General features: G+C 40.0%; 1 protein-coding gene across 1 annotated transcript in view; it reads right to left on the bottom strand.

Annotated features, from left to right (window-relative positions):
- The window catches only part of DIP2C (disco interacting protein 2 homolog C), a 307235-nt gene that overhangs the window by 75929 nt on the left and 204065 nt on the right, over positions 1 to 27241 (bottom strand). Inside the window, exons 10-15 of the mRNA XM_053949813.1 lie at positions 17817 to 17908; positions 13929 to 14039; positions 3871 to 3994; positions 3142 to 3251; positions 1665 to 1767; positions 1219 to 1283 (exon numbers count right to left, since the gene is read on the bottom strand). Coding sequence (XP_053805788.1) covers positions 1219 to 1283; positions 1665 to 1767; positions 3142 to 3251; positions 3871 to 3994; positions 13929 to 14039; positions 17817 to 17908 — 605 coding nt within the window. The remainder of the gene's footprint in view (positions 1 to 1218; positions 1284 to 1664; positions 1768 to 3141; positions 3252 to 3870; positions 3995 to 13928; positions 14040 to 17816; positions 17909 to 27241) is intronic.

Raw genomic sequence — 27241 nt, forward strand, 5'->3', positions numbered from 1 at the left:
CATATTTGTAACACGGTCATGAAAAGTTCCAGGAAGTTTAGAAAAAGCAGCTGAGTGAAACCAATGACAAACCCAAAGCTGATCTCTCAGTCTGAGCCCATCAATTGCATCAGTGATTTCTCAGTGTTAAACACACACCCTGTAAATGAGTTGCTGCTTTACTTCTGTTAGCATTTGGAAATATCTCCTCAGGGCAACACACTTTCCCTCATAGCAGCTCAGGTTAAATACAGTATTTGTTTTGGAAAACCTAGGTTTAAGAAAGGTTAAGTGTCCCAGTGGATTAGTCATCTAAACACTTGGAGAACTGCAAAAGACAGTTCTCCTTTCAGTCTGGCACAAGTATAGGTACAGGAAAACAGGCAAGTACTGGAAAACATGACGTTCAGAACAAGACTAATAGCAAAGGAAGGCACAGAACAACTCTATTAGACATTTGCTTTAAACCAGTGATAAAGATCTTTTTTTTTTAACATGAGATTCTTATGAGTGTTAAGCCTAATAGTTTCTGCTTCAGAAATGTTATTACTTGCACTTTGAGAGTAAGAACAGTGTAACACTCCATGGGAAATACATATCAGATCACTGGGAATCCTGGGGACCCCCAAAATCATGGGACCCCAAACAATGACCCTTCAAGACTTGACATCTGTTCTTAAAATGATCAGTGAATAGTAAACAATTTGTCAGTCATTGAATTGCAACAGCACCTTAAGAAGCAATCCTTAAAAATATGTCAATTGTCTCCCATGTCAGTTGAGGAAGACATTCCAACATCAAGTAGAAAATTAATGCCATTTAAAGTATTGGGAATAATTAATGTTAGCAAAAACATCTGTTGGGGGAGTTTTGACAGGGAAGCTAGTCAGGGGCAATAGAACTATGCCACTGGATCATATCCCTACAGAGGCACGTACTAATTTGATTACTTTCTGCTATAAAATTTGATCTCAAAATCACATATTGGTGAAATAACATGATAAGAATGGGGTCATAGTACTTGACATGGTACATAAAAATACATGGACATCTTTACCATGCTCATTATGGGTAAGTGCACTAGGAGAAGACCATGGGTTTAAATGAAATTTATTTTGCTTTCAAAGCAGAAAAAAATGTATTAGAAGAAACTGCAGGACATCTCAGTTTGTGACAGCACTAAGCATATTAGGTTAGTTTATTTTCAAATACTCAGAGAGAATAAAAAAACATACTTACTGTAAGAATTCCATGCCATAAACCAACATCCTTCTTGAAATCTAGTACATTCACAATTGTTTCAGCTGTCCAACAAAAACAAGGCAGAATTTATTTTTTAGAACATGGCATTGACCCAAGGCAAACCCACTCAAAGGAAGGAAGCTTCAGTATAACATGACTGATGACCTCAAAGGTCAACTTTCAAAGTAAATCTCCACTGCAGGATTTATATTGGTTAAGACATTATTTGTATCTCTCCTATAGGTATTTTAAATATGAACATATTTCCTGAAACAAATGGAAAAAAAATTCACGTTTTTAAATCTAGAAGCCTTTGGCACTGAACTGTGTAAAACATAATATAGGCGACTGATGAGAAATAAATTGAAAACCCCACTTGATTTTAAGGATGATGTACATGGATGATGTACACATGTTTTAAGGATGATGAGCACACTCTGTACCTTCTGTGTATCCACAGGCCTGGGTCAGAGCTTGGCAGTGTGTCAGCAGTGCAATCCTTGTCACAGTTACCCCAAGCACACTTCCATCTTTACATGTTTTGTACTAAAAAGAAATAAGCAGGGAAAGTCAGTGTGAAAGAATTGCCATGTTTCCATTATTAATAGCAATGCTTAAAGTGTTTCCTCTGCAGGTGAATGATGGACACATCTAATGACTCTATTTTAAGAAGGCAGCAGTACTGGGGAGTTTTGGAGGCATTTCTTTGTTAAAAAAAAGGCAATTTTTTTTTAAGATAGGCTTTCTCTTTTGACTGAAGATTCCCAGGTTTGGTAACTGAAATCCATGTGTTGTTTGAAAACAGTCATTATGGAAACGTAACTCTAACAATTCTGATCATGTCAGTGACTAATGGACTGGCTAGATTTAGCAGAGAATAACCTAGTTCAGCCTGTTCAGTGTTTACATGTTAGATTTTATAGGCCAACCACTAAACCCCAGCTTCTCCCTTCTGCATCTTATAAGGCATGTGATAAGAGCTGACTGCAGAATCTTTGCTGGGTGCTGTGATAATAACCTATATGTATACAGTCTGAAAGACACAAGCTCTTTGATCAGGAGAATGTGAGACTCATGAAAAAGCAGCAGAAAAGAGGCGGGTGGCCATTGGTGATTATTGAAATAATTTTTGTAACTTTATGTAAGTGTCTGAGAACTATCAGAACAGATAGTATCAGAACAGAACTATCAGGGACAGATAACAAATTAAACATTTATCTTTCTCCATGATGAAAATGATCAGCAAGATTGAGAGTGAAGACATCTCTGCTTCTCTAGCCCAGTGTCCTGACTGCACAAAGACAGGAAACACCTTTGGTCCATTCACTTGCACTTAGTCTCTTTGAAGAATAATTTAAATTCAATATTAACATCACTGAATTCAAAGCATTTGAGTCTATGCAGAAGGGGGAGAAAATGATGGGGGAAAAAAGGAGGAAAATTAAATTTCAACAGCATTGCTAACTTTCCCTTCCTGATGCTGATCTGTTCTTGGTAGTGTGACTCATAAAGCAGTCAGTGGCAGGCAAGCATTTGAACAAGAAATTCTTTCTCTTTCAAAGGGTATGAAGGTTGTGATATGAGAACTGAAGCTTCACTGTGAACCTTGTCATCTATCCATCCCAAGGCTAGTGGGCAAGCCCACACTGAACAGAACCAAGACTGCTCAAGGCAAATGTAATATAACACTGCAGCAGCCATATAAAAACATTAATGTTAGAAACACTCAGAATACAATTTAACATTCTATTGACTTTTCTGAAATCAGTATTGGTTGAATTTATTAAAAAACATTACTTATTAACAAGCTAAACCAGAATGTTCTTTGCTTCTGTGACTCCTGAATGAATAATGATGTTTACCTCATTCAGAGTGCCATATGTAATGATTTGAGGAGAAGATGCATCTTCATTAACTCACCTCAATGTAAGCTGTGTCATTGTTGGCATCCTTGATGTGTGGGAACCAGTCACGAGGTGGCTTGGAGAGGTGTTTAGACTCTGTGACAAACCACAGCAGCTTTGGCCACCCTGAGGTACAAACAAAAGCCAGCTTTTGTTGAGTTTCTGCTGGATAAGACAAGACAAAAGCCTTCCTTGCCAGAGTTTTATTCTTGAAAAGTCTGTGTCACCATTACCTAAACATTACTTCCTTTGAACCTCAGTGTAATATGGGAAAGAAGAGTTTGCAGAACTGCTTTTTAACGCAGCAACTGAGGTATTTTTAGGCAGTCCCTGAGGGAATGGCTGGGCAGTTTAAGCTGTTATTGACCCCAGCAGTTTCACTGACACTCCCCTGTCAGAAGTTACTGTCCCTACACTTCATTAAAGGAGTGAATTGTATGAACATTTCTCATCTACTACAGTCCTAAGTCTGTTGGTTGAATTTTTGTGGCCACAGATGGTCTCAGCAGCCTGGCTGAGCCAGCAGAGAACTGGATTGGGGGCACTGGTGCTGCTCTCCATCCATGAGGCTGGCACAGCCATCACTGCTACAGTGACACACCAGGACAGCAGTGTCCCAGCAGCCCAGCTGCTCCTGTGGCAAGGGTTTCATCACAGGCCTGACCCTCATCCACAGCCATTAAACAAGAGCAGTTTGTTGTAGTAAATGACCAATGAGAGCCACGATAAACTAGGGCTAGATTACCTTTAAACTGTGGTATCTCCCCTGTGGGGCTTTTAGGCAGTCCTTTATGGCATGCATCGCTGGTCAAGGCCACAGTAACTCCACAGCTTCCAAGCAAAAAGCCTATTTGTTGACTTCCTGCATCCTAAAAGATGACAAAATGCACAGAATTGATTAGAAGTGATTACAGGCTGAGAGCACTTTTGTCCTTGGGTCATGTTATTTTGAGAGGAAAACAGTCTCTTTCCTTTAAATTGATTTCCTTTTAGGTGACTATCAAAACTCATCTGTATATTGACAAAGGAATTCCACAAGCTAGGTATCCTCTTGTCAGTAGCAGCATAAATCATAAAGACAGTGGAAGCCATCAGATGGCATCTGCTCTTGCATCTCTTCAGAAATGACAAGTGGCTGGGAGGAATGCCTGATCTGACAGAGGGTTGTTTCATCTGGAGGGATCCCTGGAGAAATTGCCAGACAGGGCCCTCATAAAGTTCACCAAAGTCCTGCACCTGTGGAGGAACAAACCCCTGTGCCAGAATAGTCTGGAGAGCAGCTTTTTGGTGAAGAACCTGGAGGTCCTGGTGGACAGCAAGCTGAGCATGAACCAGCAGTGTGCCCTGGCACAAGGAAGGCAAATGGCATCCTGAGCTGTGCGAGGCAAGGCACTGCCAGCAGGCTGAGGGAGGGGATCCTCCCCCTCAGCACCAGTGAGGCACATCTCCAGTGCTGGCACCAGTTCTGGGCTTCCAAGCAGAAGACACAGAGCTACTGGAGTCAGCAAAGGGCCACTATGATAATTAAGGGACTGGAGGATCTCTTCTATGAGGAAAGAGTGAGAGCTGGAACCGCTCAGCCTTTTACTGGAAGGGTGACTGACACAAAGTGCCCATAGAGGTTGTAGAGTTTCCATACTTGGAGATATCCAAAAGCTACCGTGGATATAGTCCTGGGCATCCTGTTTGAGCAGGGAAGCTAGACTAGGTCACCTCCACACATTTCTGCCAATCTCAACCATTCTGTGATTTTGTGACAATTCTAGAAAATTATATGGATTACAGATGCTTCCACCTGGAGAAAGCTTTTAACCATTAAGATGTTATGATGGGTGTACAATGGTGAGAGTTGCCCTATTTATGTTGACCTAAGCTGATTTGTCAATAACCATTTCATTGAGTAGTTACAGGCACATTTCAGGAGCACTACATACAGTCAAGTTCCCATTAGAGAAAGCTCATTACAGTTTACTTTCATCAAGGGGATAGAAGCAGTAAGACTAAGAAGTCATGTAATGATTTCCCAGCCTAGGCCATAGTTGTTCTTTAAGAGATGCTGTGCTTCTACAGCATTACGTCTGCTTTATGTATAGAGTTTTGTCATTACTCTTTTATGAACTTTACATCTATCCAACAGACTCTTCAATAGAGCAAAGCCCTGCATGTAAATGCATATAAAAATCTTAACCCTTTATTCACAGAACTATTCTATTGAAAACCACCTAAAGAGACTCAAAAGATCAAATTAAAATATCTTTCAAATCACCATAGAGCACACTTAACAATGGAAACAATCAGAAATATGGAACAGTTGCCTTAATCTATTGATTTGTTCAAAACAAAATTCTACGATGGAAAAAAAGCCCCAGAGCCTGACTAATTCTTAATGCAATTTTTATGTAGTCAAATAAAACCATCTAAAATGGAGAAGCAATGAGAACAGAGGAAAAGGAAAAGCTTAATTTTCCATACCAGCTCAAAAATATGTATATGGCAGCAATTATCAGAACTTTGATAGCTGAGCAAGCAATGTGAGACAATTAACTGATCTGTCAAAGTCTATGCTATATAACTCCTCCTATCCAGAACTATTGTATTTGATTTTGCTTACTATAGCCAGAAGGCTTATAAAACCAGGAAAAAATGAAGATGTATTTTTTCAGCAAGGCTTTTTAATCTTAAGCTTGTGTATTATCTTTGCCCATATAAAAACAGACAATGAGAGTATTCTTTGAAAAACAGAGAATAATACTGGTGTCTCCATGAACAACACTTTGGGGAGCATGTTGTTGATCCCACTACACCTCCACCAGAGGGGCTTCCAGGACTTAATGGGCTTTGTCCAGCATTAATTACTGTCCTCACTGACTCTCATGTCAGCTGCTCCACATCTCTGTTGTCAAACCTAAGTGGGACAAGCACTTAGCAAGATCTAATCCTGGTTCTACATGAGGATGAGACCTGTCTCCACTCTTGGAGTCTGCTCAGAGGAAGGAAATGTGGGTGCCTGAACAGTGCAGGAAGGATGGCTGTCCTGAGGGTCCCTCAGAGGGAATGGCAGTAAGATGAAGGCTGGAATGCTCCATGGAGAGCACCACTCCTTGGTCAAGACAGCTTCTGAGAGCTGCTACTCTGTCACCTATAAAGGGAGGTCATGAGTTCCTTAAAATATCAGATTCATACTACCATTGCTCAAAATTTCCCATTAAATTTAATCTAATAAATGCTTATTAATATATGTATGAATTTCTAACTACCAATTTAAAAAGGCATATAAATTTTATAATTGAATGCAGCAATGGCATTGATCTCAGTTTTAAATTACAATGTTGTTGTAACTGCATATCCCATAAAAGACTGCTACAAACTGTTTCACCTCTATGTCAAGAAAATGCCAATTCTCAAGCAATGAAATTCCATTTAATGCAGCACTTTGTAAACAGAAATTAACCTAACAAATTCCATTAAGAAGTCTAACACAAGGAAACCAGTAGAAAGTGCAGACCCTCAAGCATCAGCATACCATGGCCCTGGGGGATGCATCAGCTAAGAAATCACTTGTCAAACTCTTCTCACAGCAAAAGACCACAACAGAAAAAAGAAACTTTATTAACAGTGTAGTTTTTATCTAACACAAGAAAGAATGACTACACTTTCCCTCAGTGCCATATCAACTGCCTTAGAGGATATCCACATAAATATTATTCATTCATTTGTAGCAGTTCACACACATACATAGATTTCTTAATACAATCTATGCACATGTAACAGTTTGTAATAGCACAGTGCTTTACATCAAAACAACCCACCTCAAACAGCATTAAAATTGTCACCTGATTCTTTTCTGAACAGATATTCTTTTAATTGTAAGGAAAACATGACTGAACAATCATGTGATATAACACTGCCACAGGAGATTGGAAGACTTTCACCAGTCATGGACAGTGTGTTTCACAGGCTTTCAAATCCCACACCATGCTTTGGTGGCCACAATAAATCCTGCCTTGCAAGACAAAGGCAAATCAAGATGCTGAAGCCGAGGTGCTGTGAAAGACACTCTTCTCAAGGGCCACAGGAGCTCCAGGTGAGGATTTTGCAGTATGAACCCAATGACTTGGTGTCCATCGATTCCACCTTCAGTCTCAGTCTTTCACACATCATAAGTAGTTATCCTCACCTTCTGCCTGCTTCTGGTGGTTCCATCCTGACCCAGAACCTAAAACTACTGCATAGAACAGAGACATGAAGAATCCCTTGCCCCATATAGGTTCTCCTGTGATAACTGGTGCCTCAAAGAAGAATTTGTTTCTAACTACTCAAGTGGTGTTGGGATACTGGACTGACAGCCAGGAGGTGGAAGACCTGAAACCTTTATACATCCCACAGACACACTCAACCATGTAAACACGACAGTCTTTGCTGCTCCTCATACCTCAGCATGACAGGCCCAGAACAGCGAGGACCCTGGGCAAAACTTGTGTTTGAAAAATGAAGTTTGAGCTAAAAGTGCAATCCTTTGCCTGGGGCTGTCAAAGATTACATGTGGGCCACAAAAACGGCTACTGACTTTAAGGGCAATGATTATTGCAGATTTGACAGACAAACTATTGTATTGGCCTGCCTTTTGAGTAATGTGAAATGAATTGTTGCAATGGTGAAAATTACTCTGTAAGTCACCAAGAGACACAACCAAATAATATTCTGCCAAAACCCCCAAATCCTCTTCCCCTCTAAGTAAAATCAATCTCCTACCTGTGAAGGGAATAGATTTTCAGGACACACTGGTTTGTCAGAAGGGTTACTTGCTATTTTAGTTATCTGCTACATGGCAACCCCCCACTTGCCATAAACACTTTATTTTGCTGAATGTTGTGGGGGTAGAAAACAATTGAGGGAGCTAGTGGAGACCAGGTGAAACAACTGAATGCAGTCCCAACTGCAGACAGGGAGAGACTTGCCAGAGATGCTCATTGTCAAATCCTCCACAACTGACAGTCTGAAGTAACATGTAATGCAGGTGGAAGGCAAAACGCAGAGCTGAAGGATTGTAGCATGAAGTTTGAGACCAATTGCTGACTTTGGAGCTGTCACTTTACATTTCTTGAAGACACAGCACTTGCTGGAGTATGAAAATTGAGGTGTGCATAGCTTTAGACTATGTCTGCACACACCTAGAGAGATCAATCTTTCAGATGAAGCAAGCCAGAAATCCTCTCTGCTGTAGGCAGCCATTCAAAGTTCTCTAAAGACTTTTATTAAAGGTTCCCTAAAGGTTTTCACCAGTACTTGGAGACAAACTGTCTTCTTCCTGCTGCAGAGTGATAATTCATTGTCAGGATAAAAAAATCCCACGTGTGGCTGCATTTCAGCATGCTGTTAATGTCATTTCTATAATGCTTTGTGAGAGTATCTGTGTGAAGGAAAACAGTTATGATCCCGTCTCCGTGAATGAGAGTGCATGTCCTTATCTAATAAGGAAGGAAGAGACAGCCTGTGCAAAGGTTGGCCTGATAAAGGTTACTTCTGTTCACTTGCAAATCCCAGACTGCTTTCAAAATGAGAATTATGTGGTGGAGCATCACAGACTGAACTAATCTTGTTTTCTGTTACAATGCTTATTTGAGCTCCAGTGCCCTTACCCTAACAAAAATTTGCTGGTAAAGAACCAACAGGGCAATGATCAGATGTAAAGGCCAAGTATTACCAGTACTGAGGCAAAACTGAAAAGGCATCAAGGAACCCTTCTTTTTTTAAAAACACAAAGACCTTAGTAAAAATTAAACACAGTGCAGACACAATCTTCATAACCAGCTTTATGGTGAAGAAATTAACTGTCTCCTTGGACAACAGCTTTGATATCTGCCTGCAATTTGCATGTGAAATCTGCAACTATGAGCACCTTAACGTCCAAAAATCTTAATAAAAGCAAGACAATAGTTATTTTTGGCAGTGGACACTGCATGAAATACGATATTCTCTCCAGGAAATTACCATTTCCTAAACTTGAAAATATAATAAGGAAACACAGACTTCAAAGGATCTAAGATTCACTGTGGCAAACTGAGCAAGGACTTCTTGGTGCTCCACTGCTGAAGTGTATGAAGAGGGATGGACAGGCACAGGGCTTGCAGGGCCCAGCAGTTTGCACAGGAGGCTCAGGGAACTTACATTCTTTGGAGGGACTAGAAGACTGTGCCACTGAAAAGAGTATATGAAACGTTTTATACATATTTTAAATCCAGAGGAGAAAGAGATGCATTGTCAAAAGATGTTCAAAAGCATCTAGAGCTCCAGTGTTTCTGGCACACTACAGCTCTACAATGAGTAAAGCTGAGAGAAAGCAAAGCTCATTTTATCTCGAGCCCTGAAACACTAGGAAAGATGTCAAGGTGTATTTCCTTCAGACTAGAATTCTTCTTTCAAAGAAAGGTATGACTGGGACAATTTCACTTATTGGAAGAGATATACCTCCCTGGCTACTGTTAAAGCTTTAATACCTTTTTGGGATTTAATAAAAAGAGCTCCTCAAAAACAGTTTTTACCCTGTATGAAGCATCCTTTAAAAAAAAACCTCAAGTGCCCAGGAGTGGGTATCTCCAGATTTCCTATGACAATACACAATTCTTCCAATCATATTGTGAGAGCCAGCATCTGGAAAAGTACAGAAATGCCTGCTGGAAGCACACATAACATTAAATCTAATAGGCTAGGAAATAGCATTTTGAGTGAGAAATTAATTTTTACATGCTTTCACATCACACACACCCTGCTACAAATTCTGCCTATGATAAGGAGGCCATGAAGATCTGTGAGGGATAGATTTCTTCCTATGTTCACAGCATGTGACTGAGGATAACTGTGAATGTGCTTGGAGGACAAAAATGTTATTTTTAGATTAAAACTGATTAGCTCCCCTGACTGTATCAGAGCAGAATAATAATATTTTTCACGGCACTGATCAAATGGAAAAAAACATTGACCTAAAAAATATAAAGAAAAAGAAATCAAAACCTTATTTTAAAATATTTTCATGAGGGACATAGTAAAAATCACTGTTTGAACTAGAACTCAACATGTTGAAGCTCCCATCTCATCCACTTTGACAGCACATTGTATGACACAGTTTGCAACTCACATCATATCAACACATGCAATGAAAGAGTTTGTAACACTCAGCTTCAGACAAGATTAACATAAGTGGCAGTTCTGAAGGAAGAGATGCTGTATAGGACACATTATTTGCTAATGTTTGGGAAACATAAGCAAATTTTGAGACAGGGACACCATTCTGAGAGAACAGAGCCTATAAATGAAGGGATGAGGATTAGCTCTAACAATTTTGGGGGGTGCCGATGACAAAGGCATTGCAATGGTATTAAATTCAGGGAAAGGAGGAGAAATAAAAATTCTGCTTGTTCTATTGTTACAATGACTGCAGAAACCCTGACTGCTGCTTTTAGAATGAAGAGTTGGCTTGGGATTTTGATTTTTAATTTTAGATCGGATGTCCCAGATGTAAAGAGCCAACACCATGCTGCAGGAATTGCAATTTCCAATTTCCAATTTTTCTTTGCCAAACACTAGGAAGCTTTCTGGGAATAAAACTGGAGAATGCTGCATGGCTGCTGGACAATCCACCCCAGATGCCAGGTCACACATCCCCTGAAGTCCTGGGGGTATTCTAGGTACTCTGTCAACATAAAGGTGGGATGCAGAAGGAAAGAGCAAGGCAAGATGGACCTTCACCTAATAGTGAACTGGGAAAAAAAAACCCTGTCAAAATCTTAAAAAAAAAAACAGTTATGCTACAAAGAAAAGGGAAGACATACAAAATCTATATGCTGGTAAAGCAAAAGCTGCTACTTCCATGTGGGTACAGATGTCTGCAGAGTAATCTGTAAAGCAAAAGCCTACCTGGCTGCAAAAATTACTGCTCAGTTTTAAAATGCCAGGGACAAAATTCTGCACAGAGCTGTGAATAGCTCTTCTTTATGAAAACATAGAACAGTATTAAAGCTGCTAATACAAACTTTTAATATTAAAAATGGCTGCTAATATAACTACCTGAAATAGCTCATCCTATATCAGCTTATTATTCTGTAAGCCTATAGTATAATATAAAATATAATTTGCTAGTTCACATCTCTGTCTTCCAGAAAGCAACCCAAAAGTTGTCCACTGCCAGAATGTACTGGAGGATACAGAACAGAGAACAAATAATGGCAGAGCATAAAATAACAGTCTAGGCCATTGTGTGATGACAGGAATGACATCTTCCCATGGATGCCAGAAGCAATCCACTGCCATTTGACCAGGCAGAGGTATTCCTTCTGGGACTACTCAGAATGTGATTTTCATCTCATTGTTTCCACTCCAGTTGCCTTTCCATATAAACAAATGCAAAGATATTTGAAATAGTATATGCTGTGAGATTGCATAGCTTTATTTATAGAGTATAGATCATGTTGCTTTTTTAACTGACATCTCTGTTATTGTGTTATTAATTTGATATTTAAACATTGTGCCAGAAGATAAACAGTCTGTGTCTGTAGATATTCCTTTACATAAATATATATATATATATATATACATGTGTAAGTGTATATTTATATATCCATATATAGATACATATTTAAAAAAAAAAACACCCAAGAGGTGCAGCCAAATTAGGGTAAGTTATTCATTTGACACAGAGTATTTACTTGGACAGCTGGATTTTATAGTTTACAGGGTGGATGTGGTATCAGATGTTCCAAAATAAATCAAATTTACACCTATCTATGTGCTTTAAAATGTCGTTAAACCTCGGAGAATATTAACAGGGAAAGACATATTAGATTTTTTAACCCTCAAAACCATGTTGCTTCTTTATTTTTTTCATGTAACGAAAGTGGATTACCCTATTTGAGCACACTGTAAGTTCTTAAAATGTACATATTCTGCTGGCCTTATTTTATTGATGCATATAAAATCTCTGGGTTTTATCAAAATAATGCACCCTGTTATGCAACTGCCTTAGACTAAGTGTACTGCCCTCAGATGTGAAGGCACAACGAGAGCCCAATGCAAACATTTCTACTGAGATCACCATCCTCATTCTACAGCCATGTCCTCCTCTCAGTGCTCTCAAATGCAACATTTTAGACATGAAACAGCATACTCCCCAAGGCAGGTATGGTGCTTGAGGTCCCATCCCCTCCCCTTGCATGGCCTTTCCAGCTCACCTGCATCTTCCCTCCAGTCTCAGACAGTTAAAGCTGGGGCACATCCTGTCTCCTCTTTCCCTTGGTGTTTCCTTCTGCTCAGTGCCTCTCAAGTCTGCTCAGCTGGATCATGGTCTCTTATTGTCTGACCCACTCCCTCCCTCCATCTCTCTCCTCCTTCACCAGTTTATCAACTGCCCCCTCCTCCTGATCCCAGCCCTTCTCTCCCTGCCACCTTCTGGTTTCACCATGGCAGGGGCTCACCACAGATGATGGCTGGGACATGTGCGATTGTAATGGAGAAATGTTGAGGTCAACTCAGCTTCCCAGAGGTGAGAAAGGTCCAAGCAGATTCATTTAGGAAGGAATCTCCAGGTATTTTGAGCTGTTAATTGGCTGTTGGCTGAGATGCCCAAACTGCAAAGGCTTTGTGAGGGCTTACAATCTTGTTTTTATGGCTTTCATTTGAAAGGGAGGGTTCCTGTCCATGAAGCAAAGATTTGAGCTTCTGCTCCAGAGTACTCTAATACTGGAGCATTTCAATGAAAAGCCCTTGACAATTGAAATATTGAAAATGTGACCAATGCAATACATTTGCTCAGGTCTTTGCTTGGCATCTCATGGCTTCAGTCAGCATTTTCCAAAACAATTCACTTGAAAAAGAAAACTTGTAAAGATTAAAGAATGCTCTTTGTGTGGACAAGCCCAGACCAAATAATTAAAGTAAGGCATTATTAGTGCTAGCTAATAAAAGAGTAATTATACAAGTGGTATGTGGGAGCAGCCAGATATGGAAAATTAAGGGGATATGACCAAAACAACCCTTGTAATGAATAAATACATTTTGCTGTATTTTACAGCCTTCAAGGCATACGTCCTCAGATTCTGCAGAATCTATATGAGTGACCCAGCTGTGGTTCACCTCCACCCCTCACTGCCCCCAAACACTCCTTCCAGCTGGAACTGCTCTAGCTGCCTCCTAACACTTCTCTGGGATACGTGGTTGTATCTTTGAACCAACACTGGATGTGAAATGCTTTTGATTAGCAGTGGTCAGTTTTCTCTATGAATGTATGTTCTGTGGCAAGAGCTCCTGAGCTGAATTTGTTTAAGTAGCACCCTTGGCAGAGGTGACTGTGGTGACAGAAGCTTTGGGACACATATAGACGCAGGGGAAGGCATTTCCATAACAGCTTTGAAGTAGCACACACAGCACCAGTGGCATTATAACATAGCTTGGGTTGCAGGGACAGGTGGAAAATCAGCAGTTGTTGCCAATGATTCTTTGTCAGTGGCCAATACCAGAAGGCTTTAAAAGGCAACAAAGGTAATCCATCTATGACTGGCAGAGCTGTTCTCTTGGAAAATTTTCCTCTCATTTTCCATGCAGACCTGCATTTGCTGAAACTGCAAGCATGTCTTCAGATTTTCTATCACAAAACAGAAGAAACTATATATAATTCACCACACTGCACCATCTTGGTATCCTCAGATTCAGAGCTAGCTAACCACAAAAATGTACTCGAAAGCTATGTCCAGTTGTGATTTATTCTGACATAAGTGCTAAAATGGAATAAAGAGAAAAAACTCAGTTCCCCACCTTTCTTGTAAGTGGCACTTCAATAGGGACGGGGACAACTTCCGCAAGCAGGCAGCCATAAAATGCCACCATGAAAGCAGCAGGGTCATTGTTAGGAAACACGAGGGTTACCTGAAAGAGAGAGATGTACATTAAAAATGTTTTATCCTAGGTGTCAGATAATGATAACTGAAGTTTCCATGCTTCCTTTTGGATGCAGATGATACTGGAGCACTTCTAAGACAGCTATTCAAATGCCTAATAACAGATGAATGAGGAATCAGAAGGAATTTATCCTGATAAATATTCTTTTTATTCATATTTTCACATAGGATGTAGTTAAATGTTTTCATGCTGCATTTTTTCCTGCATTGACAACACCTTCCATCTGGTTCTGAATTAACTGATTACTTTACCTGTGTTAAATAACCTAAGTAAATGGAATGAGAAGGATTTTAGATTCTAATGTAATAATTTGCTTGAAGTTACTGAAACTGAAGTGCACGTGTGACCAAATCAAATGATCCAGACTTAGGATGTCATTATGCCAATCATTAACACACTGTTTTGTTTCACTACACCTTCCCTCATACAACAGTTTTGTTCTAGGACTGTCCTGTTGTTCCAGTGTAAAGTTTCTGTGTGCTGTGTACACACAAAAACTGGTATCTAGAAGCAAACGTCACATCCAGAGCTGGTCATATCACATGCCAATCTAGGTGTGGATCTGTTGAACTTAACAGCTTCAGGGCTAGGGCTGGGGAATTATTTAGATAAAAGAATGCCAAAACCAATCACAGATCACCAGAATGATTAGTGGCTGCTGAGTTGTGCAGCTTAACTCCTGCAGGCCCTGCCTGAGGCAGGACAATGCCTGAGATCCTCCACAGGCAAAGGGAAAGGAGGGGTCACAGCCTTGCTGAGGATCCAGCCACTTCAGAGAGCCCACAGCTCTCCTTGCAAGGGCAGGGAACAGGACTGCTCTCACTGGTGAATGGCCTTACTGGCCAGATCCTCTGTGTGGTTTTGTTTCAGTTCAGTCAGATGGGCATTCTCAGCTCATGTCCTAAACAGCTGTAACACAGCTGGTAACTCCTGCACACTCAACTGCAGCGGTGTGCAAAGGCACAGCAAAAGATTCCAAACCTCTTTCCTCTGGGCTCGCACATAGGACAGGGGTGAGTTACCACAGCACCTTGCCATTTGCTGAAACTACTTAGCAGCTCTTGAGTTTTGACTGCTTTAACATCCATTGAAGTTTTGTTGAAGTAAAATCATGATGTTTCCATGTATGCTCCAAAGTTCTGTTACTGGAGATTGTAAGTGTTCCAGGAATTTTTACATGGTTTCAAAGGTAGACACCTTCCATCATCAACTTGATTTCTTCAAACTAGAAGAAATCTAACCAGCCTTGTCCAAATGGGTCCAAAATATCTCTAGTTTTTAGGCTGAAGACTTTAACCTCGGAATTCTTTAGAGTCAGAGCAAATGCATTGCTACTTTATCTGCACAGTTACACATTAAACATTCCATGGCTGTGCAGAGCTTACTATATGCAAATACAGGGATTTTGCCAGGTGCATGGAGGGGATGGTAGAGATTGCTGAGCCCAGCAAACATCTGATAGATACCAAAATTTACTTTGAGGGTTCTTAGGTTTTGCATTGGTCTTTGCTTACATAAAGGCAATGAAGGTTTGGCTGGGAATCTTTGAAAAGGAGCTGACAGAGGTGAAAAAAATCTCACTGAAGTCCAGTGGGAATGAGGCATTAACTTCCTCTCCAAAAAACATTAATCACTATCAGACTTGTACCAAATAAATAATGTGTGTAAAAGCAAAAAGGGCTGAAGGAACAAAATCATACAGTGCATATTAGCAGATGAGAATCTGGTTAGCTAGTAGATATTTCAGAGAGCAAGATTAATTTCCAGGCAGCTGTCTGGGGTGATACAAGGTTAAATTTCTGAAGTTACTATAGAAGGCAAATGCACTTTGCCATGTATAATACCAGAAACAAGGAAGGAAATGCAGGCACATTCATTTACTTTTTGGCTCAGACAAAGAACCTAAAAGGTGAGGTAATGGTAGTCACGAAAACCAGATTGTATTGACAGAAGTTGTTTTTAAAGGGAAAATAGAAACTATTTTATACATATCAAAATAAGGAAACAAATACATTCTCATTTGGAAAAGACCAGAAATATGTGCCTGTATTTCATTTAGTATTTAAAACTGTCTTTAAGTGTTGCCACACAATATACATTTCGTAGAATAAAGTCACCTTCAAAGAGCTCAGAAAGCTTTTTTGTTATTACAACAGGGGTGTAACAGCCAGAATCACAGCCTAGATCATCAGAAGTGCTGTAACACCTCATCTTCAATGTGAAATTGCCTCAAATGATCACGTTCCTGTTACACAGGGATGCCAGGCAAGATGTTTTTTACAACACAAAGCATATGCTTTCAGCACTCAGCTACAAACATCGTTTTACTCTAATCTAGGCTGACTTATTTTAGATGAGTTGCAATTTGTTCCTTCCTGTCCTGTGCTAGCTAAACTTCCAGTTTTCAGCCTGAACTATCCACAAATCCTTTCTTAATGTTAGGAGATGTCAGTGACTGCTGCAGAAAATGACTACGAAGATGGGCAGGCAGCACACAGTAAATAAGGAGAGATGCACATGGCCCATATGTGAACTTTATTCTTTTGGAGATTTCTGGGTGGACTGTTTTGATGTGTACACTTGAATAACTTGCTGCTTCTGCTGTTGCAGAGAGACACACTTTTAAGTCAAGTAAAAGAGAGTCTTCAGATCTTAGTCCTGGCTGAATGCCATTGTAGGAAGCAATTTAGATTAAGGATATAGAGATATTTTAGTTAATTTCTTTATGATTTATTTCAAAAAGAAACACAGGAAGGACTGTCACTTTTGGGTTTTTTCCTCTTTTTTCCTTCTGTGAAGCATTAATGCATGCTTTCATTTTTGAAGCCCTAAGATGTGTAATGCAAGCATACATGTTTCTCACATGTGGCACAAGAGGATCAAGTGAACCAATAGTTTGAGAATTGCTATCAGACACTGGAGGGGGAAACTTAATCCCCCACTCCCAACTCTAAGCACTAGGACAGGACTAAAATTTGCATTTCTGACAAATTTGTCCTGGAATATCCATTCCATGGCTTAGATCCAAACTGGAATGGGACCTGTGGAATTTTCTATACACACTTTGTCAGAGAAAATGAGCAGCAGGCTAAGCTAGCCTTGGCAGTCAAAGGGGTAGGTTTGTAAGTACATTGTTAGCAAAACCATAGGATGTTCTTGTCTTCATTTAACATCTTCAAGTGCTACCTCTGCAACTCTTGCTCTCTGTGGGCTTTATCCATCTACTTAGATTCAGCCTCTAGCAGTAGCTGCATCAGAGACAGAACCAGGAATGGAAAAATTCTCTCTGTTACCAGTCAGCGTCATTTATTTATTCAACTGACTGCCAAAATGTGCTGACTTTGCTTGTCTTTGTCCTCCACAACACTTCTCTTGTTTCTACCATCTCAACAGCTACAAAGTCATTAGTAAGTAAGTTTTTTATCTACATGACACCTCCAGGCTCCATAAGCAAGCTTTTGCTAAACAGACTTGTTCAATGTCCAAAAATCACTTTCTGTGGGAATGTTTATTGTTGATGTTGCCACAACTTCAAGTTCGGGGGTACCAGCTCAGGTTACTTAATATGCAGCTCAAAACATCTGTCTGAATGATCAGTCTTAGTGAGGAAACAGCAGATTTCAGCACCCTGTCCCATACCCCATTATTTCACTTCACTCATTTCCTCTGAGCACCCCAAATACCTCATTCTCTCTTTGTCAATATTGGATTTGAACTATTACAAATAATCATTGGGACACTCACCCTGTCTCCAGGCCGTACCATTGGTTCTTGTTTTGTGCCTAATTTATGTAGTATATTGTAAGCAACCTTCATACTTCTGGTCCAAAGTTTGCCTATTAACACAAAATTTTCGAAGTTAATATAAAAATTCTTATGTTTTACAAGATTATTAAAGAGAAAGAATATCTGAAAAGTCAAAAACACACAGTAGGAACATTTATATTAGTTTTCCAACTAAATATGACACCACTACTGGGACTACTGGAAATACTTCAATACTTATCAGAAGTTTTCTTTGAACTTCTTTTTTCAAGACAGCAGCACTTTAAAAATAAAAGGAAAAGTGAGAATAGCTTTCTCTATGGCAGAAGTTTTTTACTTTGGAGAAACCTGGATCTTGACTCTGAAATTAACTGTTAGAAGGGGCTGGTACATCATCAAGTCCAGACATCACCCTAACACCTTAGCTGTAGCAAGGTGGACATGGCACATTTCAGCACAGACTGAACTCGAGAGTGATGTTCTGTTTTGAGCACGGCAATTCTCTCACCAAGGAAAAAGGAAAGGAGTCCCAAGAAGCAGAGGCAAAGAAAAGAAAACCCCAACAAACAGAAAACACCCCACAGCCAAAGGGGCACACTGAAGCAGCAGGGACCCTCTGAACCTTAGCACATCCATATGGCTGTTTCACTTTTAATCCTGGGCCTTCTTCCATTTAACTTGGTTTTTCCTTCTCACTTGCTCCCATACCCTCCCTCCTCATTCATTTCACTTGCCCCAGTTACCTCTCCTTACTGTCTCTCTCCTGCCTTTTTTCACCTTTCCAGCACCACTCTTATCTAATCCTTATCAAGTCCCCACCCCAACATTCAATAAAGAAAAATTCTCTCCCCAAGATCTCTTTGCCCACATTACGGGCCTTTCATTAACCCTTCAAGTGATTGGCATCTTTGCTCTTCCAGATGCTCTTTGTTTAGAGACCTTGTTACTTCCATGTGAACAACACCAAGTTTAACAGCCCTTGTGCTTGGCTGGCCCCAGGTACTGTCTTTAAGCACTATTCAGTCTGACAGTAACAAATCTTTAATTCATGCCCACCAATAGCTGAAACGATAATAGGTTCTGACAACGGATTACCTATGGAGTTCAGCAGTTCAGGCCCCCAAACATGCACTATTGCTATTTATAACTAAGCCAAGATGTTGCTATAATAAGAACCTCCACATCCTGGTTATAAAATGCAATACTACTGAATCATTTTTATGTGCAAATCCGATGTAAATATAAAGTAAGATGAGAAGGCCAGATTTTCTTTTTTCCCCACTTACGGAAAATTGGAAGGGTCACTGCTGCTTGTTATGGAGAAAGTATAAATGCAATTATTTCTTATGAAAACAGTAATATAGTATTATCAAAATATGCTTTGCAAAGTTTTTAATTCATTAAAATTACTCCAGTATTTGCACGTTGAACTGTCTTGCTGCTCAGAAAGGAACACAATTCTGTTTCACTGGAAGCTCAGCACAGATAAAGGAGTATGTCTGCAGGATTAACTCTCACTGAACTACCTCCATTTGATGGAAAGGAAGTCTTTGAAATCCTCCCTGTTAATACTTGAACTTGACAAGTGAGTAGGGTAAAAAAAAGGATGCCTTAAGAAAGCAAATATTCTTTTTACTAAAGTTTTTCAACATTAAAGCTTCAATAGCAACAAACTTAAAAGAGCAATTAGTAATGATAAAGAATATTGGAGAATGGAAATCAAAAGCCTGGCAAAAGTTCTGAATTGCAAAAGAGAACCATCTTTACACAAACACTTTTAAAATTGAAATGAACATTGAAGGAGCTGGTGTGAAAAGTTATATTTGAGCTCTAAAGATTAAATCTGTTACAAGTATTAAATTTACATTTGTGACATATTCACACTAATTTTTCATCTATCAAATGTACCAAATATCAAATATTTTCATCAAATATTTTCTTTAAAAATCTAAAGGCTATTCATATTACAGGATTTAGATGCATTCTTTCAGAGGTGCCCAGGTATGCAGTACAATCATCTCCACCTAAAAGTCCTGGATATATGCTGAAATTAAGTTCTCTCAAAGTCTAAGAAAATTTAAAGGAGCAGTTTCTAGTAGAGTTTTAAATAAGTTGAAACACATTTTGTCATGATGCTCTTTTATTGCCAAAATTTTATTTCATCTTCTAAGACACAGATAACGTAAGACTGCCTTCCTAATTCCTCACCTTTCTGTTTCTGTGAATACACAGTGTATTCTGTGAATACACTTTGAACTCACAAAAATGGCCGCAGCATTTTCTAGTGGCCAGAAAAGACTTGAATTTTCTGTCACCACAGCCCTTTCCTTCTCTATTTACTGGTGTGATACCAACCTGTGTTAAGTAGCTGAGGCACACATGCCTCTGAGTATGAAACTGTGGAAAACTGGAGTGAAGCAGCTTGCTTCCAGCTGGGAAGGGGCTGGAACACAAAGATCTTACAAGTTCTGTAATGTCACTCCAACCCTTGCAGGCTCTGCCTGCTCTCAGCTGCTGCCAGCTCTGCTCCAGTGTGGGCTGCCAGGGGCAGGCAGGGATCCCCAGGCACCCTCATGAGCAAGGAGAGCAAAGTCCAGGCAGATCTTGAACTGAACTGTTCAACAGGAAGTCTCTAAATTCTCTAGTAGGGTATATAGCTGTGTTCCAAAATCTAAATTAAAAAATGGCCACAAAAGGAGCAGTAGCCCAGAAGCTGGAGCTAGGACTGTACGAATGATCAGGGTCAGATCAGTGGCTTCTGGATGGGGCACAAACTTCTGACCAGACATGGACTGAACCATGGGTCTGTCCTGTCACCTTGGCTGTTTGCCCTCCCCGGCCTGACAGCAAGAGAAACACAAAGGACTCCACGTCTGCAGGATAACAGCTCTGAGAAATGGAGGATGTTATAAAGAAGGAAATCTTTGAAGTGTTTCCTTCCTTGGTTCTGCCTAGGCTGCAATTCAAAGCAATTCTTCCTTTGCGAACTTGAGAGATTAGACGCTGCTGGGAAAAAAGCTGATTGCTAAAACCTCTCGCACAAATCCCGATGCTGTGACCTTGCTGTGACCTGCAGGCAGTGCCACATCTGTGCTGTGGGAGTGGCAGGCCTGGTGAGGAGGCCAGCTGTGCTCCAGCCAAGGCTGTCTCTCTGAGACGGGGCTTAGGGCCCATCCCCGTGCAGGATAAATCGCTTCGTTACACGGCCTCCAGAGGAAATCGGTTTGGGCCACCGGGGATACGTCCCATTGTCCTCAGCCCAAGTTCAGCGAAGCGCCAGCCCTCCTCGGATAAACACACTGCCATTAATCTTCTGAGCTGGCCTGAAGATGGGGGGAGGATGTAGGAAACTCAAGCAACAGCTTCATTTGGTAGTGAGTGGAGCAGCCTGTGTCCCAGCTCAGTGCCAGAGCTCCTCTTTCCCAGCCATGCCACATGCCTCAGCCCTTTCTGCGGCAGAGCACAGGTGCCAGAGCCTGGACCTGCACTGCTGCTTCCCTGCCATAAACACCACACCCCGTGAGCCCTCCTGCTCCTGACATTCTTGTCCCCATCCCCACTGCAGCAGGGTCCTTCCAAACAACGTGCCTACCCACCACACCAGCACAGGATTTGTGCCTGTCAGGCCCTGATCTCACTAGACAAACATTAACAGCTACTTTCATGCATTTAAAAATGAAGGATTGTTATGTCATGTACAGAAGTGTCCAGTAGTGTTTATGGCACAAGGGTTCCCTCTGGAAGGGGCCCAGGCTCTGCAGACCCAGTGCTGGGATTGCCAGTCACACACACATATCGTGGGTAACATAGGGAACTAGACATTTAGGAACACGAATTACCCCTCAGTTTTCAGGTCACAAAACCGTTTCCCATACAAAGCAGACTGGTAGAGTTCCCCTAGCTAATTCTGGAAAACAAAACCCCAACAATAGGCAATTGATGCACACCTTGTTACTCCTACAATTTATTACCTTGTTCCTACCTCCCACTGAGCTGCTAATCGTGGTGCTGCTTTCCAAAATCTTGTATAACTCCACAAGATGGTTGGAAACAGAGCTTTTCTGTCCATCTATGATTGCCTAACTTATAATTGCTTATTTACCGAAATAAATCTTCCTCTAAAGATTTTCACTTAGCCACTTCTGTCACTTTGCCAGAGTGCTGCTGCCAGACTCTCATGCCCTAGCAGCATGCTGCTGCAGGGAGGCCTTTCAGGTTCTTCACACACTGGCAAACTGAGCAGAGAGCTCCCACTGTCCAGTGAGTAACAGCAAGTACCACTGTGCCTCTGAGTGTGAGCCATATCCGGCAGACATCACATGTGCAGAAATGCTGGGAAGGACAGGATGGAGAAAGGCCTCTCGCCTTCTGGCAGCTGTGACAAACACTGTTAGCACCCATGTGGAGCTAGGCCTTTTTCTCCTGACACTGGGGTTTTGATTTAGTTGAGCAGTAAACTCTACATCAGCAACGATATGTTTTGTAACCAGTCATCTTCTTTTTTTTAAGTCTACTGAGATGGCAATAAAATTTAGCAAGTGAAGGTAGTTAATACCCAGTCCCATCTGGTTAAGCAACACATTATGAACGTAAAGGAAACCACAAGTCAAAACCACACAAAAAGGGATCTGTTAACAAAAATTAGGTAATTTCCACATGGCACTGAGGAAAATCCCCTTCCTCTTCCTTTCCAAATCTGTAAAAGGACTAAATGTTTGTGTTGAATGTAAAGAAGGTTTTAATAGAAAAGCTGTATCAGGGAGAAAACTCAGAAAACAAACCACAACGAATTTCCTGATTGTCTTCAGGACACGTTTCAGAACCACACAGCACTAACTCAACAAAGCCAAACCAGTGGGTGCTTACCAATCTCCGTGCACAGCAACTGCGAGACTGCCAAAGTTTAACTGCAAATAATTTTGTCAAATATTCATTTTCTCAATACCACAGTACAACATTCCTTGTATTAAATTGAAACAAGAGCATTTATTAAATCTAGTGTAAATGGCAAACTTCCTAATGCTATGCAGGTAAAGGTTGTTTTTTTTTTTTGCTTTGCAAAATAATAGCTGCAGCTTTACTACTCTGGTAATCCTTTCTTCGTGAACTCTTTAGATCCAGCCTAAACAGAAAATGAAATTGTTGCCTTCTGGGATAAAAAAATCCAAAGAAAAAGAAAATATTCTGTTGCAGAGAATTAAGGACTCCAGACACACTCAGAATAGAGCCAACTATGCTATTACAGTGCTTGATATTGAAGTCTGAATCATATAATCCAACCATTTTCAGTTTTTTTATTAAAGAAATAAAAGTTTAAAGTCTTGAACAATCATAAGATTAATATCTGTCTGGGGATTTAAACCATGACTATTCATACTTCTGTGAGTCCTGAGTTATTTCAGAGGTAAGGACAGTTTGGTTATGTAGCTACTTGTTCAGAAGCATCTTGAATCTGTCTCTTTCTTGCTGATAATTGTGAAATTCCTGGTCTAAGACATTCTCACAGAAAGGTCAGGAAATTGTACATTGCACACCAGGTGCAGAATGGCTTGGGGTTGGCTGCTTTTGGCCTATTGTTACCTTTAAAGTATGCCAGGATATCTCCAGTATGAGCAACATCACTTCTGCTGAGGCACGATCGCTTCGGCCCCAGAATGTTTACAGTTGCTTTAAAGTTATTTTTAAAATCAGCAATTCATTTGCAAACAAATGCCATTTGCCAAGCATTCCCTTCTCCACAGAATCCAAATGGAAGAAACTGTCCTCTGCCCAGAGTCACATCTGCTCTTTTTTCTGAGCCTTGATGTCTCTGGTGGGCCTCTGATGTGGAAAACACTACAACAGAGCTACTGAAAATGGTTTAAAAAAATCTGATTACAAATAGTGTTAGATTAAGGAAATTAGATTGTTTGAATCAGACAAATTTAACTGGTACTCATTTTGTTGTTTTTAACAATGGTTACAAAAAGAAGGCTCAAGACTTGTTTATTGATTAATTACTTTCAACACTTTACTTTTTTCCCAGCCATTCTGGTTCTCCTTAGAATAATCATTTTAAGTAAGAAAAGTAGTTCTGGTATCATAAGAACTACACAGGATTTAATTGTCCTTTATTCACATTTCTCCTCTAAGAAATCACTAAGCAGTTCATTACAAATACCAAAACCAGATGCCTCACTACTCTGATTAACTTTGAGCCAGAAATTGTCTTCCTTTTCCTCAAAGTACACATTACTTTTCTAGTCAGAGTTCAGACTCTCATAAAACCTGATAAAGACATATTTCCTTCTCATATCTCAGACATTTCAATTTATGCATATTCAGTGATTTGATTTATAAAGGGATTGAGAATAACTTAACTAAGATGTTCTCCACTTAGACAAGTTCCCAGAGGAACAAAATATTTGAGAAATAAGTGATATTCATAGTGTTTCATTCACTAGAAAGAATTTAAGAATTTTGAGTACATTAAATAAAGATTACAACTGGGGCACTGAGAAGAACTTTAAGAACTGAGGCAAGCGCTTCAAACACTTGCTTGAAGAAAAGGATTAAGTCTGCAAGTGCAGTTATACATTTATTCTACCTAAAGTAATCTGAGACACATGGAAAAAAACAGTCCTGACATGCTATGAAGATAAGAAGCTAAAAAAACATGCAGAAAAAACCACAGGAGATACAAGGCATTACAAATTTGATGAACCCCTGTAGAGAAATGGGAGGGCAGCAATGATTTTAAGCAACAGCTGGAAGGGCAACTTCTTTAAACTGGTTCCCCTCCTGGCCCAGAAGCCCTTCACGACCTAGAGCACTCCCCACCCAAAGCCACACTAACACATATCCCCATCAGCACTCTCAGGGGCAGAAATCCATTCCAGTGCATCACACAAGGTGGTCCCTGCAACATGGATCCACCACTGTCTGCCACGGCAGATCATAGCCTGGCCTCTGCTCTGAGCCCTCAAAGGTATCTCTGGAAGGGACAGCAAAGGGAAGTTGTGAGGAAGACTTTGGAGAAGCAGAATTTTGTGGACTCTTAGAGCTCCTTTTCAGCATGCAAGCCCACCAAGGGTGAATAAGAAATCATCCTGGATAGATGCAAGAGGTCAGCACTGCTTTTCAGGGCCAGAAGAGAGCCTGATGTAAGAATCGAGACCAAGGTCACAGATGAGATGAGGTTTCACCAAGTAGATACAGCAAAAGTCCTCAATTTGAAAATATTTCCTCCTAAAATAACCTTTGAGGTTTGGACACAGAATGGTTGTAAAATAAAGAAAGAAATAAATGTCTGGGCTGTGTATGGTACTCTAGTTAGAGCCTCAAAGATGGATGGGAAGGCAATATTGTCTACAACAATCCACAAAGGAGGAGGTAAATATGCTTGGTGTTAAGGGCATTAGAATTCCTGCTCAAGATGGGCCTTGAGCTATCTAGTTGATAGGTACAAAGACACTCCTGGAAATCATCTTGGAAAAGTGGAAAAAAGTGTGGAATAAGCAGGCAAACCTGCAATTCACACATGGAGGGACAAAAATCCGGAGAAGATACTGAGAATGAAATCAAAAGACATCGAAGAGAAGCCTCCTCTTAACCAGAAAGTTGGAGGATAAAGGAAGAGGATTTCCATGAAGACAAGGAGGTGTAAGAAAAGACTGAAGCAAAAACAGTAAATAGAGGTAAAATATTCAAGAGGAGGTACAAGTGATGACAACATCTCAAAAACCAAAACTATGGAAAATTAGAATGATACTTAAAATGCATGAATATTTGTGAAATAGACGAAAATTCCTGGTAACAGTATTTCTTTATATTGACAAAAAATTGAAAATAACTGTGGAGTACAAACTAGAGGCTACTGAAAATCATCAGGGTTGATAGTTAAAATTTTAGTCACCTGATCATAGCAAGCACATGAGGAAATTGAGTGTCACAATAATATCATGTGGCAGGATTGTGCCTAAGCTCATCTTTCAAAAGTTTATTACTGGCAGGGCCAGTGGAACTATGCACAAGGATAAAAAGTCATGAGTAGGAGTGTCTTTAATGATTTCAAGGCTTAATGTCTATTAATTTTCAAGTTAAAAACTGCTATGCCTGCAATTGCTAGAAAATATTGCAGGCACAGAAGGTGGACTAGTAAAATCATTCATAAAGTCACCAGTGAAATGGCAGGTGGCTGTATTGTTAATGACATTTCCAAAGCAGTTTTCATTTAAGGAAACTGCTATGGCATAGTAAATGAACATTTCCCATGAAAAATAATATCAGCATGAAATGCACCTAGCAGAGAACAATTCAGCAAATCTATGAGATGTTTTGTGTTTTGGTTTGTAATTTCTTTTATCTATTAAAAGAAGACAAAAAAAAAAAAAAAAAAAAAAGAAAAAAGAAGAACGGATTCTTTTCTGACCTCAGGAAACTACTGAAAGGCAACAGGAAAACCACATCCCAAAGTGCTGCCAAATGAAAGGTGAGAAACACAAATTTTAGTCCTACTTTTCTCAAGATTCAGACAATGCAGAAAAGGAAAGAGTTATTTTAGAATAGAGAAGCAGGCTAGGTGGCTCCATGAGCCATGCAGATATGTTCCTTGGGTTGATTTGCTCACCCTACAGCCTCGGGCAAAGCAGGACATATGCTCAGACTCTCTGGACAGAATCCCAAACTCAGAAAAATGGTCTGATTCTCAGTAACAGCTTAATTTCCTTTCCTGTCCAATTTATTTAGAGCATTCAGTAGATGACATGACTTCTGCAAACATGTAATTGCAAACTTTAAAATTCTTTCCTAGTTTCAAGTAAATGTCCTTAAGGAAGAAAAACATTCATCAATGGTGAATCCTATGTTTGCCCCTGAAATTAAGTCACTTCTTAACTCTGAAGTACCTGAAGGGAAAATGTTTCATGCATGACCCTCAGTTGCAAAGGTTCTCTTATGCTTTAAAAGCCTTTAACTATATTTGCAGCACCAAACTTGCAGCAGACAACTTTTTGGCCAGAGACCATCTGGGTCTGACTCCTGAATGGAAATGAATGTTCAGCACTGAACAAAACAGACAGACCTCTATATCAGAGCCTGTAACAGCATTCTCTGCACAGAACTCCAAGTCCCTGAGAAGGTAGAAATAAAAAAGCAAAATGATTTTTTATATCCATATCAATAGTATACAGAAATGTTACAACTCACTTTCAAAGTCTGACAGTTATTCATAATAATTCCTTTGAACATCTCCCAAATGTCCCCTGAACATCTCAAAATCAGAAGCAATATGGGAGTTATTTGTCAGAGATACCCTTATGTTTATTTTCATTTGGCATTTCTTGGTTGCAATACATTGCCAAGCATTACACATTGAACTACATGAACATGCCAAAGGTCACACTAAAATATATCCTGGCAAATCT

The sequence above is a fragment of the Vidua chalybeata genome, chromosome 1 (genome assembly GCF_026979565.1).
Source record: "Vidua chalybeata isolate OUT-0048 chromosome 1, bVidCha1 merged haplotype, whole genome shotgun sequence".
In the NCBI taxonomy this organism is placed as follows: domain Eukaryota; kingdom Metazoa; phylum Chordata; class Aves; order Passeriformes; family Viduidae; genus Vidua; species Vidua chalybeata.